Below are 12,222 nucleotides of genomic sequence, written 5' to 3' on the forward strand. Positions count from 1 at the left end.
TGAGTGGTCAAGCGCATAAAAATTTCATGACAAAACAAAACATTAAAAACTACAAATATGCTCTCTCACTTTTTCTGACCCATTATGAACATTCCTCCACCGGGTTACAAGCCAAATTTGCAAATTAAAGCACCTTTTCTTTCTAGACCACTGGATTGAACTTTTACCACTACCCCGGAGGGGCTGGACCAATGTGGAATGAGATTGATCCAATAACAGATAATAGCTTAAAAAAAAGAATCAAAGAACAAATCAGAACAACAGATTTCGTGTAGGAACCTCATTACTAAAGTAAGAACATTGAATGGTATACACTTGACCTAGAGCTTTCTAAAGATATGAATGGACATTTACAAAATCCGTGGAAGAAACAGATAACGGATCAAAAATAAAATTTAACGACAGAAAAATCAATCAAACAAATAGATGATGAATGGAATGCGCTCGGCGATTATCTTCAAGCAACCGCATTTGCTTATTCCATTTAGCATTCCCCATGAACACACTTGAAACCATGAATGAGTAAAGCCTAATCTATTCAAGAAACCGTGAATATTATTCTGTTACCACGAACAATTCATTACCTTGTCATTTATCAGATGGCCAAAATTTACCAACTAGCAGAAGAATAACATCGTGGTAGATCAGATGATTTGCCTTACCCAAAATCTGAACACCAGGTGCACCTTTCTAACCAGCTAGCAGAAGTAAAAGTCTTAAAGTTGATCGAAGACTTGCCGCCAAAGCACAAAAGAGGAGTGGTGAGCAAACATGTTTCTGGGAAAGTGGGAAGCTCAACAACTATTTGAAGCCGAACAAGCACATAAAGCAACAATAGTAGATGATGTAATACAGAAATGCAGGGATAGGGTGCGCAATAAACAGCTTCAGATGCTTGGCTGCAGAAGAACAAGTTTCTGAAGATAAACCATTTTCAACATGTGACTCAAATCTGAAGAATATGTAGGGGCGACGACCAGTAGATGATGTGGTGCAGAGAAGCAGATCAGAGATGAGAAAAAACCGTTTGCACTAAAGATGCAGAAATGTGGTGAAACGATGCCGTTTTAGCCGAAAATCACACCTCAAAACAAAACATGTAAAACTTTTAGAATATCTAATTCAAAGTGATCAACAACTGCAGTTAATAAGGCAACTTAAGAACATATAAACAACAATAAGAAGAAATTTAAAGTAGGAAAACAACCTCCAAGTATGAAGATAGACACAAAAAGGTGTCCATAGCACCCTTTTGACAGCCGAAACACTTTGCAGAAGCCATCCAAAACCAAGGTACTATCAAATCTCAAAGTCATGACATGAACATAACTAATATAAATCCTCTTTCGTCAACTGATCCTATAACGACTACAATACTGCCAACATGTGCTCCAATCCATTACGCATTTGCTTCAGTTGAGGTTACAGCCTTAGTCCCTGCAAAGACAAGCAGGAACTCAAAACAAGATTGCACATACATGTACAGAGGAAAGAATGTCAACAATAATGCTCATTTTGCCCTCAACTTGCACAAAGTGTTAGATATACTTATTTGGCAGGAATGATCAGGGGATAGTAAAAGGGAGATGGGTGGGTAAGGCTCGAGGGAGGGACAGAGAAACAAAAAATCTACCAACCATAAGAGTTTTGTAACTGGAGTTACTCCTACTTCTGTTTCATAGAAGGTATAACTGAAGTAGGTAAATGTTATCTAGAAACCACATGATACCCAGGGCCTTGGCTAGTGTCTCAAAAACTCAAAGCATATAACTATCTCATGAATCTATCCTAACATCAATGCTAGGAACATCAACATACCCATTAGCATAAGGTGAACCACGACGAGAATGGCGATGTGGGGGCGACCTGCTGTAACTGCGACCACGTCGAGGTGATATGCTGCGGCGACGTGGAGGAGGAGATCGTCTTCCACGGGGGCTATAGCTCCTATCGAAAGACAAAACTGTAACTAAGCAACTTACATATTCAATCTCAGATAAGAAAAGAAAAAAAAAATTCTAAAGAAAAGAAAAAGCCAGACAACTTGATTTAAATTAACTGATTTCATGATATCTAAGAAAATATGATATCTAAGAAATCAACATGTTAATATGATATCTAAGAAATCAAAATGTTGATAAGGGTGTATTAAACTCACCTCCAAGCAATATTGATGATAGATATAATTGGATACAGTACAAAACTAAGAAGATAGAAAATAAATTACTCGGGTAGAAAATAAGTGACATCACACAGATTTCCCTAAATTGATACCCATATCTTTGCAATTGCAAAGGAGAAGAGACTGATTCTACGTTAATAGAATTGCATGATTCATAAGTATATGACCCTTGTGCCATAGCAGAAGAAGACATAGCCCTTGAACCGCACCTGCGTCCATACCCATAACTTGGACTTCTACGTCGACGTGGGCTAGGGCTACGACGTCGTCCACTCCCCAAGCCACGTGAACCAATGCGCAAGCGACATTCACGAGCAAAGTGACCAGGCTCACCACACTCATAACACTTCAAGTCCTCACCTCCACCACGCCCACGCCCACCACGGCCTCCACCACCCTTAGAGTTATGAGAAAGCTCCACACGCCAGCCATTTTTCCCTGTAAAATGAACTCGCTTAACTCCATACTCGTAGAACGTGACAAGAGAAAAGCCTCGCCATGCAAATAAATTGAATTAACAAACTGCTGATTGAGAGATAACAGCAGTAAACAGGTATGGACTATCAGAACAGGGCAAAGAGCAAAGCCTAAAAAACCATGATTTTTACATTAGAGAGATAGCCTAAATGAGGTTAAATTAAAACAACCTAATGTTGAAGCAGTAGTAAGGGGATCCGACATAGGAGGGGTAAAAAGAAAACTCGATACTAACCATCTAGTGCACGAATAGCATCTACAGCATCCCTGCGATCGTCAAACTCAACAAAGGCATACCCCGGGGGCCTTCGAGCAACCCAAACACTGCATCATGTGACATCAACATGAAGAATTGACCAAACACAGAAACAAAATTCCAAGAGACAAGAATGCTTGATAAAAGCTCGAAATTTTTATTACAAAATTGACCCGATAATCTATTTCTAAGAAGGGAAATAAAACGACAAATACCTGCGAAGCACGCCAAACATGCGAAATTCATCTTCAAGATCCCTTTCAGATACCCGAGGATCCAAATTCCCAACATAAACCCTAGACATTCTTGCAAGCGACCTTCAACCTAAATGAAACAAGAAAGAGTAAAAGAAAAAATAATTAATAATTACAAGCAGATCGTGGAAACAGAAAAGGTTAATTGAATTAGACGAGAACGAGAACCAATCGCAGAGCCTCGAAAACCCTAAGAAAAAGCGAAGATTTTCTAAGTACTCGCCTTGAGTGACCTGTGTATGACTTTTTCTGTACGATTTTTTTGGGAGATTTGAGAGCGTGAGCGTAAAAATATTTAAGAGAGGGGCAATGCCGAGATCGGGCTTCAATTAAGGAGCTGGGCCTTCTTTAATAATGCGAGTTTAAGTTATTTTCTATTCAAAAGAAATGACACAATATTTTAAGGAATTATGACATTTGGACCCATTATTTTTGTGATGTTTTCAAATACGTACATACATGGTGTGTCCATTTGTATAAACACGTCTCTTATTCTTCTTTTTTTTTTTTTTTTCCTTTTAAAAAAGTCAAATTACAATATGCGTTAACATTACGCAGTAGTGATGTTTATGGCAGTTTATATGTATACAATTATATAACATAGCATGGGATTTATTAAGTACCAACTCAAAAATTTATAAGAAATAAAGGCAAAATCTACCTTACACCCATAAATATTTATAAAAGGGAAATGACTTTGAATCTAACTCGTGCTGTGGTAGTAGTGTTTTAGCACACGGCCAATGATCAAAGTGATTCCGATCCTATTTAAGTGCCGAAACCCCCACATTCTACTACGAAAGCTAGCAATTTTCATCATGCAAACAATTGACGTGGGCACGAGATTAATATATTGAAATTCAGAACTTTTTTTAATTTCTTTTTCCCTTCTGCAGTTTAAAAAGGAGTCGCCCGCGAGTATTGAAATAATTTTATCAGATTCGCTTGAAAGTAGTTTTAACAAATATGTGTTGAATAGATATATTTCTTGATTGTTAGTAGGTTAGATATATTTTAGTATAGGAATGAAAGTACAAGTTTTGTCATATTAGAATAAAAATTGGACCTAAAAATATTGTTCTATGGCCTTTTAATTATTTGTCAGCTAATAATGAAGTCATATAAAAAAATTAATAATCTGAATTAGTCTTTTAAGTATTATAAATGTTTTTAGATTTTTAATTATAATATCATTATTTAAAATGATATTCAAGTATAATAAGAATTTGCAAGGTGGGCGTGAAATTATGGACACTTATTACCAATGCAATGATGTCTGAAACGGGCCAGAAAAAGATATGGGGTAGCACAGAATTTCTCGTGCACCCATTCGCCCATTGCATGATTGAATCTCTCGTCATCCAAAATCTTATTGACTTTGTCCTTTACGTCACCGTCTCAGAGTACTTGAAGCGGGGAAATGATTCGCATATAATCAATAATATCTCATCTGCAGGAAAATAGTTGATATTTTTATTTATTTATTTATATAAAAATTAAAATAAGTTGGGCAGTGAGCTCGGGAGTTATGGTTTCTAACTTTCTACTAATTACATGATTAAAAGAAAATAATGAGAATTAGATAAAAAAAAAAAAAAAGGTTGTCTGTCTCATTCTCATCCTATAACTGTAACCCCCGTCCTGCCGGTTTGATTGGTGATTTGATGTTGTCCTTGTTTCTTGCCAAGTCACAGTTCTGCAACGAAGCTCAGTTAAACAATCAAGAGAGATTTTTTTTTTTTTTTTTTTTGTCATTCTTTTAACGCGAAGGTCCAGGATTGATGTTTGAGAATTTTTGAGGATTGAAGCTGAAAAACAAGTGCTTGAAACAAACAAAAGGTATTGAAGGGTCGGGGGAGAAATGGAGGAAGAAGATAAGATTGAAGAGAGTAGCGTGAGGTTGCTGACAAGTGTTGGTAGTGGCGGTGGCGGTGAGTCAAGATGGGTGGATGGAAGCGAGGTTGACTCAGAGTCGCCTCCGTGGTCTTTGTCTGAAGAAAACGGAGCGAGAGAAGGGTATGGGTCTATGAGAAGGAGGCTAGTGAAGAAGCCTAAATATGATTCTTTGGATGTTGAAGCAATGGAGATAGCTGGTGCATTTGGTGACCACTCTAAGGTCATTCACTTTTTCAATTATCAGTTCTTTGTTTAATGATTTAATTTCACTGAAGGCTTCTTGTTTGTTAGAGTTGACATTTTCTGCCAAAAAAAAATTATTTTTCATTATTCTTGATTTTGTGTCTTATAAGTGTTGTTATTTAATTCTGATGGATTTTCTGAAACCGGAGCCAATTTTCATCTGGGATTTTGGAACCGAACTTTTAGTTCTTTAAAGAAGAACACGAGTTATTAGAATGTAAGGTTGAATTGGACTCCAACAATACTGGACAGAAAGTGCACCGATTTGACCAGCATCACCCTGCTTTCTGTTTTTTTGGAAGTTGACTATTTTCCTTAAGATGTTTATATTTGTGCATATTTGAGGTTTGAGAGTTCCCAAAACATGTGAGAGTGGTTGGTACTTGGTAGTGCGAATAAGAGTGCTCAATCCAGCTTGGTATGGCAGAACTTCTTGAGTTCTCAACTTTGTGTAAAGGGCATCAAATTTTAGTAAATGCTTGATTGTTTTATAACTAAAACAGCAGCAGTGGCTTTGTTATGAAGCACCATTAGCAATCCGGATGTAGAGAGCAAACACTGTGTAGAGAGCAAACACTGCGTTCCAATCACAAAAATTAGAATTTTAGAGTTGTGTGGATTGATGCATGGATGAAGTAGTTTATGACATCTTCACTTAATTTCCACCCATGCCATAATTGACAATCTCTGTCAAGAATACACAACATACAGGCTGTTAAAAAGATGGAAAGCTTCTCGTGTATTCAATGCTCCTATGCGCGTGCATCTGTTGTTTTGCTAAGCCCAATAATGAAAGAATTTACATGTCAGATAAATGTACAATCTCAGCTCTTACTAAACTACTTTACTTTAATGAGTCAGGATGTTTCTGTTTGGCACACTCTTGCTTTAGCATTTCAAACTCTTGGTGTGGTGTATGGTGATATGGGAACAAGCCCTTTATATGTCTACAGCGATGTGTTCAGCAAAGTGCAAATTGAGACAGAAATTGATGTCTTGGGGGCTTTATCGCTGGTGATGTACACAATTACTCTTATTCCATTAGCCAAATATGTTTTCGTAGTGCTCAAAGCCAATGATAATGGAGAAGGTTAGAGTTTCCTACCATAGTCATTTTTCTTCTATGCCTTAATATGCAATTAGTCTATTTGATAATTTTGTTAACTAGTCAGTAATTCTAATTTCAGGAGGAACATTTGCATTGTACTCACTGATTTCTAGGTATGCAAAGGTTAACATGCTGCCAAATCGTCAGCCAGCTGATGAACAGATCTCAAGTTTTAGGCTTAAGCTGCCCACCCCAGAGTTGGAAAGGGCTTTACAATTAAAAGACATTTTGGAAAGAACATCATCATTGAAAACCCTTCTACTGCTGTTGGTTCTGATGGGAACTTCCCTGATCATAGGAGACGGGATTCTTACTCCAGCAATATCAGGTTCTGGTTTTCATTACATGATGCAAATATTTCTAATATACTGGAATTGTAATTTTCAGCAATGTCAGGTTCTGGTTTCCATATCTTGTGGCTTACATGCTGCAAATATTTCTAAAATACTGGAATTGTAATTTTCAGGAATATCTAAATTTTACTTGATGCAATCATTTTTAAATTTGGTTTAATTGTTATAATAGTTAGCATTCTTTACTGGATAAACTTATATAATGATTCTCCATTTGAAGCATAAGATCACTCAGGGTTTCAGGCTATAACCAATGTAGCTGCGAAGCTGCTCTGCAACTCAGTATTAAAGGAGATGGTTTGAACCAAGTTTTTTTGTAATTAGCATCACAGAAGACCTTCAAAATTTTAAGTTACATCTAGCTATAATTAACCAGCATAATTCCAAGTATCTTAGCTGATATATAAGGAAGATGAAATCACAAAACTCAGCGAACTGCATACAAGAAGAAGTCACCTGAAATAGTGTGGAACATACCCATGGAAGAACCATCTTCTTTGTCACAATAATGTTTTTTTTTTTCATTTTATCTTTCTTTTTCTTGTTGATGGAGGCTGTTACTATTCAATTACTCCCTAGTTTCAACAAAAAAAACTATGTTGATCAATGGAAAGTTGTGTCCACTGTTGTTTCTCTTTAGAAGTCGGATTAGTAATAACGGCTTCCTGGAATTCCTTATGTACTGGAATTGAGATATGGGATATACACTGATTTCACATAAATTGCCTCAGATTTTGCTAACATGAAATTATTTTTCTCCTTGCAGTGATGTCTGCTGTGAGTGGTCTGCAGGGTGAAATACGTGGATTTGGTGAAAGTGGGTATCTTTCTTTCTTTTGTGTTCATCTAGGGACACTTTTCTTTCTTTGATTTCCTAGATTATGTAGGAAAGAGAACCAAAAAGCACTTAACCAGCCCAACTACCCAAATAAATAAATGATAGAAATAAATAAACTGAAAGCTGGTGTACAAGAATTTGGATGGGGCAATTATTGTAAGATTTCGGTGTAGGATGTCTTTGTGGTTGCATATAGGCCCGCTGCTTAGCTTCATTCAGCCAAATAACAACTTTTGGCAAGAATTCTCCTCAAATCTACTGCATTGTATGCATGTTGCCCATCCATGTGTTTGTGGTTCAGTTCCTTAAGTTGAATTGCTGAATAATCTAGGTAGTCTTGCTTTCTAATCTCAGCTTGTACTCTGATAGAATAATTTTATGACAAGTATCCATTTGATGAATCTTTTGGCTATAAACTTCTAATATTTCAAACTCTAAACAAGGTGATGTTTAGTCAGATGGATTTATTTGCAGGTGCTCTTGTTATTGTTTCAATTATAATCCTTGTGGCATTGTTCAGCATACAGCGGTTTGGGACTGGTAAAGTGGGTTTCATGTTTGCTCCAGTACTTGCTTTGTGGTTCTTCTCATTGGGATCAATTGGACTTTACAACCTAGTTAAGTACGACATTTCTGTTGTAAGGGCGTTCAATCCAATTTACATTTATCTTTTCTTCAAGAAGAACGGCAAAGATGCATGGTCAGCTCTCGGTGGCTGTGTTCTGTGCATTACGGGTATGCTTCACCTTTAAAGCATGTATAATGCTGGTGAATCACCATATCTTCATGATATTTCTTGAATTAGCTTACCAGCCTGATGTGGATCCTCACATTTCTTAGATTAAGAAGTAAAGCAGTAGAACTTGATAGTGTTAAAATTTGCCAATCTTTTTGGCTGATCTTGTCAAGAACATTACCTTTTGGTTACCATTTTGAGTAGGCTAGACCACCTGTGACTTAACTTGGGTGTTACTGAAACACTAAGGCTGCAAATGTAATATGGGGGCGAAGCAATTCTGCTGTTGCATAAAATATACGGAAGTTTATTTTAAATCTATGTTTTTTGACTGAGCCCAAGTTTATTAGTTTATTAGCTTGAGGTTTTTCTTGTGAAAGCTTGACAAGGAAGTGTAGAAATTAAAAAAAATAACAATAATATTTTAATTTCCCGCATAATTGTAGAAAAAGGCTCCAATTTTATCATGTAACATGTCTTTTATGTCATTGCAGGGGCTGAAGCAATGTTTGCTGACCTAGGCCATTTCTCAGTAAAAGCCATACAGGTTTGCTTCTACTTTATCTCAACTCTAATTTTTCAAGGATTTCTTTACTAAAACTAAAATGTTATGCAGATTGCTTTCACTCTTGTTGTGTTTCCCTGTCTTCTCTTGGCTTATATGGGCCAAGCTGCATATTTGATGAAATACCCTGATTCTGCAAACAGAATATTCTACGATTCTGTGCCAGGTGACGTTAGCCAACCTTATGACTGCTTAAATTCCCGTCATTTCAAGTTGTAACTTAGTGAAAGATGTATATAACTAAGCTCTAATATTTTGACTCTTTTGAATTTCTAAATTTTGAACAAACAGATAGTCTTTTTTGGCCGGTCTTTGTATTAGCCGCCCTTGCTGCCATGATTGCCAGCCAAGCTATGATATCCGCTACATTTTCATGCATCAAACAGGCCATGGCCCTTGGATGCTTCCCAAGGCTGAAGATAATTCATACATCAAGAAAGCGAATGGGCCAAATATACATCCCTGTAATCAATTGGTTTTTGATGATCATGTGCGTTGTTGTAGTTTCCATTTTTCAGAGCACTACAGATATTGCCAATGCATATGGTTAAGTATCCCTCTTACAATAATGTCATTTTTTTTTTCACTTTCAGAATATTTAAGGTTTTTAATAGATGTACATAGCAATCATGAATTTGGCATACCCTAATTTTTGAAGCGAGTACTAACACTACAGTGGTAACTTTTTGGTGATGCAATTTAAATTGTTCTTGCAGGCATAGCTGAAGTAGGTGTGATGTTAGTGAGCAGCACCTTGGTTACAATTGTGATGCTTCTAATCTGGCAGACCAACTTATTGCTGGTGCTATGTTTCCCACTTGTTTTTGGATCAGTGGAGCTCCTCTACATGTCTGCAGTTCTATCGAAAATCGCAGAGGGCGGTTGGCTTCCACTTGCTTTTGCTTCTGTCTTTCTCTGTGTGATGTACATTTGGAACTATGGCAGTGTGTTGAAATATCGGAGTGAGGTCAGGGAGAAGATATCCATGGACTTCTTGCTTGATCTTGGCTCCACCCTAGGGACTGTAAGAGTCCCAGGAATTGGATTGTTATATAATGAGCTTGTCCAAGGTATTCCGTCAATTTTCGGGCAGTTCCTGCTTAGCCTTCCAGCTATCCACTCCACGATAGTGTTTGTTTGTATCAAATATGTCCCTGTTCCAATGGTCCCTCTTGAGGAAAGGTTTCTGTTTCGAAGAGTGGGCCCGAAAGACTACCATATGTTCCGGTGTGTCACTAGGTATGGTTACAAAGATGTCCGCAAGGAAGATCACCATGTATTTGAGCAACTCTTAGTTGCGAGTCTTGAGAAATTTCTGAGAAAGGAGGCTCAAGATCTTGCCCTGGAGAGAAACTTACTCGAGTCAGGTTTAGATAGTGTTTCTGTGGCCTCAAGGGATCCTGAAGCTTCAGGTACTTACGGTACTGAGGAGCTTAAGATTCCACTGATGCATGGTAGGAGATTTGATGAATCAGGAACTTCTGCCTCGGAAGAAACTACATCAGCATTGCCGTCTAGTGTCATGGCATTGGACGAAGACCCTAGTCTAGAATATGAGCTTTCAGCTCTTAGAGAAGCAATTGATTCAGGATTTACATATTTGCTTGCACATGGGGATGTGAGAGCAAAAAAGAAATCATTTTTCCTTAAGAAACTGGTTATAAACTACTTCTATGCCTTCTTAAGGAGGAACTGCAGAGCAGGTACTGCGAATATGAGTGTACCTCACATGAACATCCTGCAAGTTGGGATGACATACATGGTCTGATTTGGTTTGTCACCTGTACGATTCTTCCCATTTTTTTTTTTTTTTATGTATTGGATCTCTATATTACCCCTTGATGAATATTTATGGGAAAATAGGGTTAAGGACTGCAAAAATAAACATTTTGCACCTCTTATCAGCAGTTTGATTGAATGCATGCATACAGTTCTATTTTCATAAATGGTTTTCCAATCAAGTTAAGAACGTCTATGCTAAAGTCAGCCTAGAGCATTATATTGTATGTATCAAGTGTCATGTATGACATGAGTAGAATGTTGAAATGGCATTAGCATATCTTAGGAGGACTACATTTCTCAACGACTCTGAAATGCACTCTTTTTTTTTTGCTCTTGTCTGGAGTTGGAAAGCAAATCTGAAAAGCAGGCATAAACAAAATGCTTTTGCTTCTCTCTGCCTCTTTTATGTCTTATCGTAGTAACTTTATGATTGCAATCAATTTCAATTCCGTTAACAGAAGGCAAGTCCCAAAAGCTGGAGCAAGCAGCATTCCTGGGCTTCCTTGTCCCGCAAGGACTCTATTCTTTCGTACATCAACATCACGAAAACTAAAAAGAGATGGACATTCAACGCCCCAGTATTAAGATACTTGATAGTTCTATAAAAGGTAGTGCGTACATCTGGCATATAGGAGATTAATATTCAAACTGTGCGGTAAGAGAACTCTTCAGATTTGCTCTTATTTATTTTATGAAATACATTTTAGTTACGTTTTTCAATTGATCGCCCAACTTCTGGATAATTTATATGTAAACTGAATAATAATTTTAAGTAGGACCAAGCTTTAAAATGGACGGTTGTCTTTTAATGGGACTTTCCAGTTTGCATGACTTTGTAGAAACTCTGTTTATGAACCCAAAATACTGGTTGTTTAATTGCTTATAGATTTGACTAATCGAAATTAATTTTCAGCAAACCACACGTTATCATAGAAAATTAATAAATGTAATTGGTAAGCCTGAAAATTTTGAATAAAACATGCAAAGGCCTGTTCAGTTTTTGGTATGTTTTGAGGGTCAAGAATTGAATATACCTGTATAAATAATATTATAATAATAATTATACTACTAGAATCCTTCTTTAACTGTGCAAAATGACAAATAATGCAAACTATAATTAGCTAAATTATTGTAATGTTAAGAAAAGAAAGTGCCCCGTCCCATTCGTGGACAGTGGACACTCATTTGGGCTATGGATCTGGATAATGGGCCCAATTCAACCCGCTATGCTTCGACACGCGTCGTCGAGATGTGCAGGAGTCCCATTCGTTTGATTTCGTGTAACATTAACGTCATTAAATTAATTGATAGTACCGATGAAGATGTGCACGCTCGAACTTGATCTATTATTATTTTGTCCATGGCCTTATATTATTAATATATAATAACTAGACTATATTATTTATTATATGTGGAGTCTAGATCTAGACAATGGATTGCACAATTAGTGTCGCGTTATATCCGGTAAAGGCAACTTAATTTTCATCATATTTTTATTTTTATTTATTATTAAAGAAAAGAAAAAGAAAAAC

General features: G+C 36.9%; 2 protein-coding genes across 7 annotated transcripts; one reads left to right on the forward strand and one right to left on the reverse strand.

The window, feature by feature from the left end:
• Positions 1 to 252: 252 nt before the first annotated feature.
• On the reverse strand, positions 253 to 3,546 carry LOC102606665 (serine/arginine-rich splicing factor RSZ21). Of its 5 annotated transcripts, XR_003066285.2 has the most exons (7): positions 3,393 to 3,546; positions 3,131 to 3,239; positions 2,895 to 2,983; positions 2,350 to 2,620; positions 1,819 to 1,947; positions 1,208 to 1,437; positions 253 to 1,084 (listed from the first exon to the last, which is right to left on the reverse strand). XR_003066285.2 is itself a non-coding variant. In XM_015531952.3 (6 exons), the coding sequence occupies exons 2-6, from the start codon at positions 3,217 to 3,219 to the stop codon at positions 1,431 to 1,433; spliced, it is 585 nt and encodes a 194-aa protein (XP_015387438.1). In that variant the 5' UTR covers positions 3,220 to 3,239; positions 3,393 to 3,546; the 3' UTR covers positions 253 to 1,430. The 5 variants fall into 5 exon arrangements, 4 of the variants coding, with proteins under 4 accessions (XP_015387438.1, XP_006483824.1, XP_006483823.1 ...); XM_015531952.3 differs by having other exon boundaries at positions 253 to 1,437; XM_006483761.4 differs by having other exon boundaries at positions 253 to 1,437; positions 2,404 to 2,620; positions 3,393 to 3,545.
• Positions 3,547 to 4,634: 1,088 nt separating this feature from the next.
• LOC102631266 (putative potassium transporter 12) lies at positions 4,635 to 10,983 on the forward strand. 2 transcript variants are annotated; one of them, XM_006483759.4, is made up of 9 exons: positions 4,635 to 5,285; positions 6,170 to 6,398; positions 6,496 to 6,744; positions 7,536 to 7,586; positions 8,082 to 8,342; positions 8,838 to 8,890; positions 8,960 to 9,074; positions 9,200 to 9,454; positions 9,625 to 10,983. In XM_006483759.4, the coding sequence occupies exons 1-9, from the start codon at positions 5,031 to 5,033 to the stop codon at positions 10,674 to 10,676; spliced, it is 2,520 nt and encodes an 839-aa protein (XP_006483822.1). In that variant the 5' UTR covers positions 4,635 to 5,030; the 3' UTR covers positions 10,677 to 10,983. The 2 variants fall into 2 exon arrangements, with proteins under 2 accessions (XP_006483822.1, XP_024956662.1); XM_025100894.2 differs by lacking the exon at positions 8,082 to 8,342.
• The last annotated feature ends 1,239 nt before the right edge of the window (positions 10,984 to 12,222 follow it).

The sequence above is a fragment of the Citrus sinensis genome, chromosome 4 (genome assembly GCF_022201045.2).
Source record: "Citrus sinensis cultivar Valencia sweet orange chromosome 4, DVS_A1.0, whole genome shotgun sequence".
In the NCBI taxonomy this organism is placed as follows: Eukaryota; Viridiplantae; Streptophyta; class Magnoliopsida; order Sapindales; family Rutaceae; genus Citrus; species Citrus sinensis.

What these genes read in the sequence shown, in the direction of transcription:
- LOC102606665 (XM_015531952.3), bottom strand. Translation starts at nt 3,219, where the DNA reads ATGTCTAGGGTTTATGTTGGGAATTTGGATCCTCGGGTATCTGAAAGG. An exon ending in ATGTTTGGCGTGCTTCGCAG is followed by an intron (nt 2,984 to 3,130) that starts GTATTTGTCGTT and finishes CACATGATGCAG; the next exon opens with TGTTTGGGTTGCTCGAAGGC. An exon ending in TCTTCTGCTATGGCACAAGG is followed by an intron (nt 1,948 to 2,349) that starts GTCATATACTTA and finishes GTCTTTCGATAG; the next exon opens with GAGCTATAGCCCCCGTGGAA.
- LOC102631266 (XM_006483759.4), top strand. Translation starts at nt 5,031, where the DNA reads ATGGAGGAAGAAGATAAGATTGAAGAGAGTAGCGTGAGGTTGCTGACA. An exon ending in CTGTGTTCTGTGCATTACGG is followed by an intron (nt 8,343 to 8,837) that starts GTATGCTTCACC and finishes ATGTCATTGCAG; the next exon opens with GGGCTGAAGCAATGTTTGCT. An exon ending in AGATATTGCCAATGCATATG is followed by an intron (nt 9,455 to 9,624) that starts GTTAAGTATCCC and finishes TTGTTCTTGCAG; the next exon opens with GCATAGCTGAAGTAGGTGTG.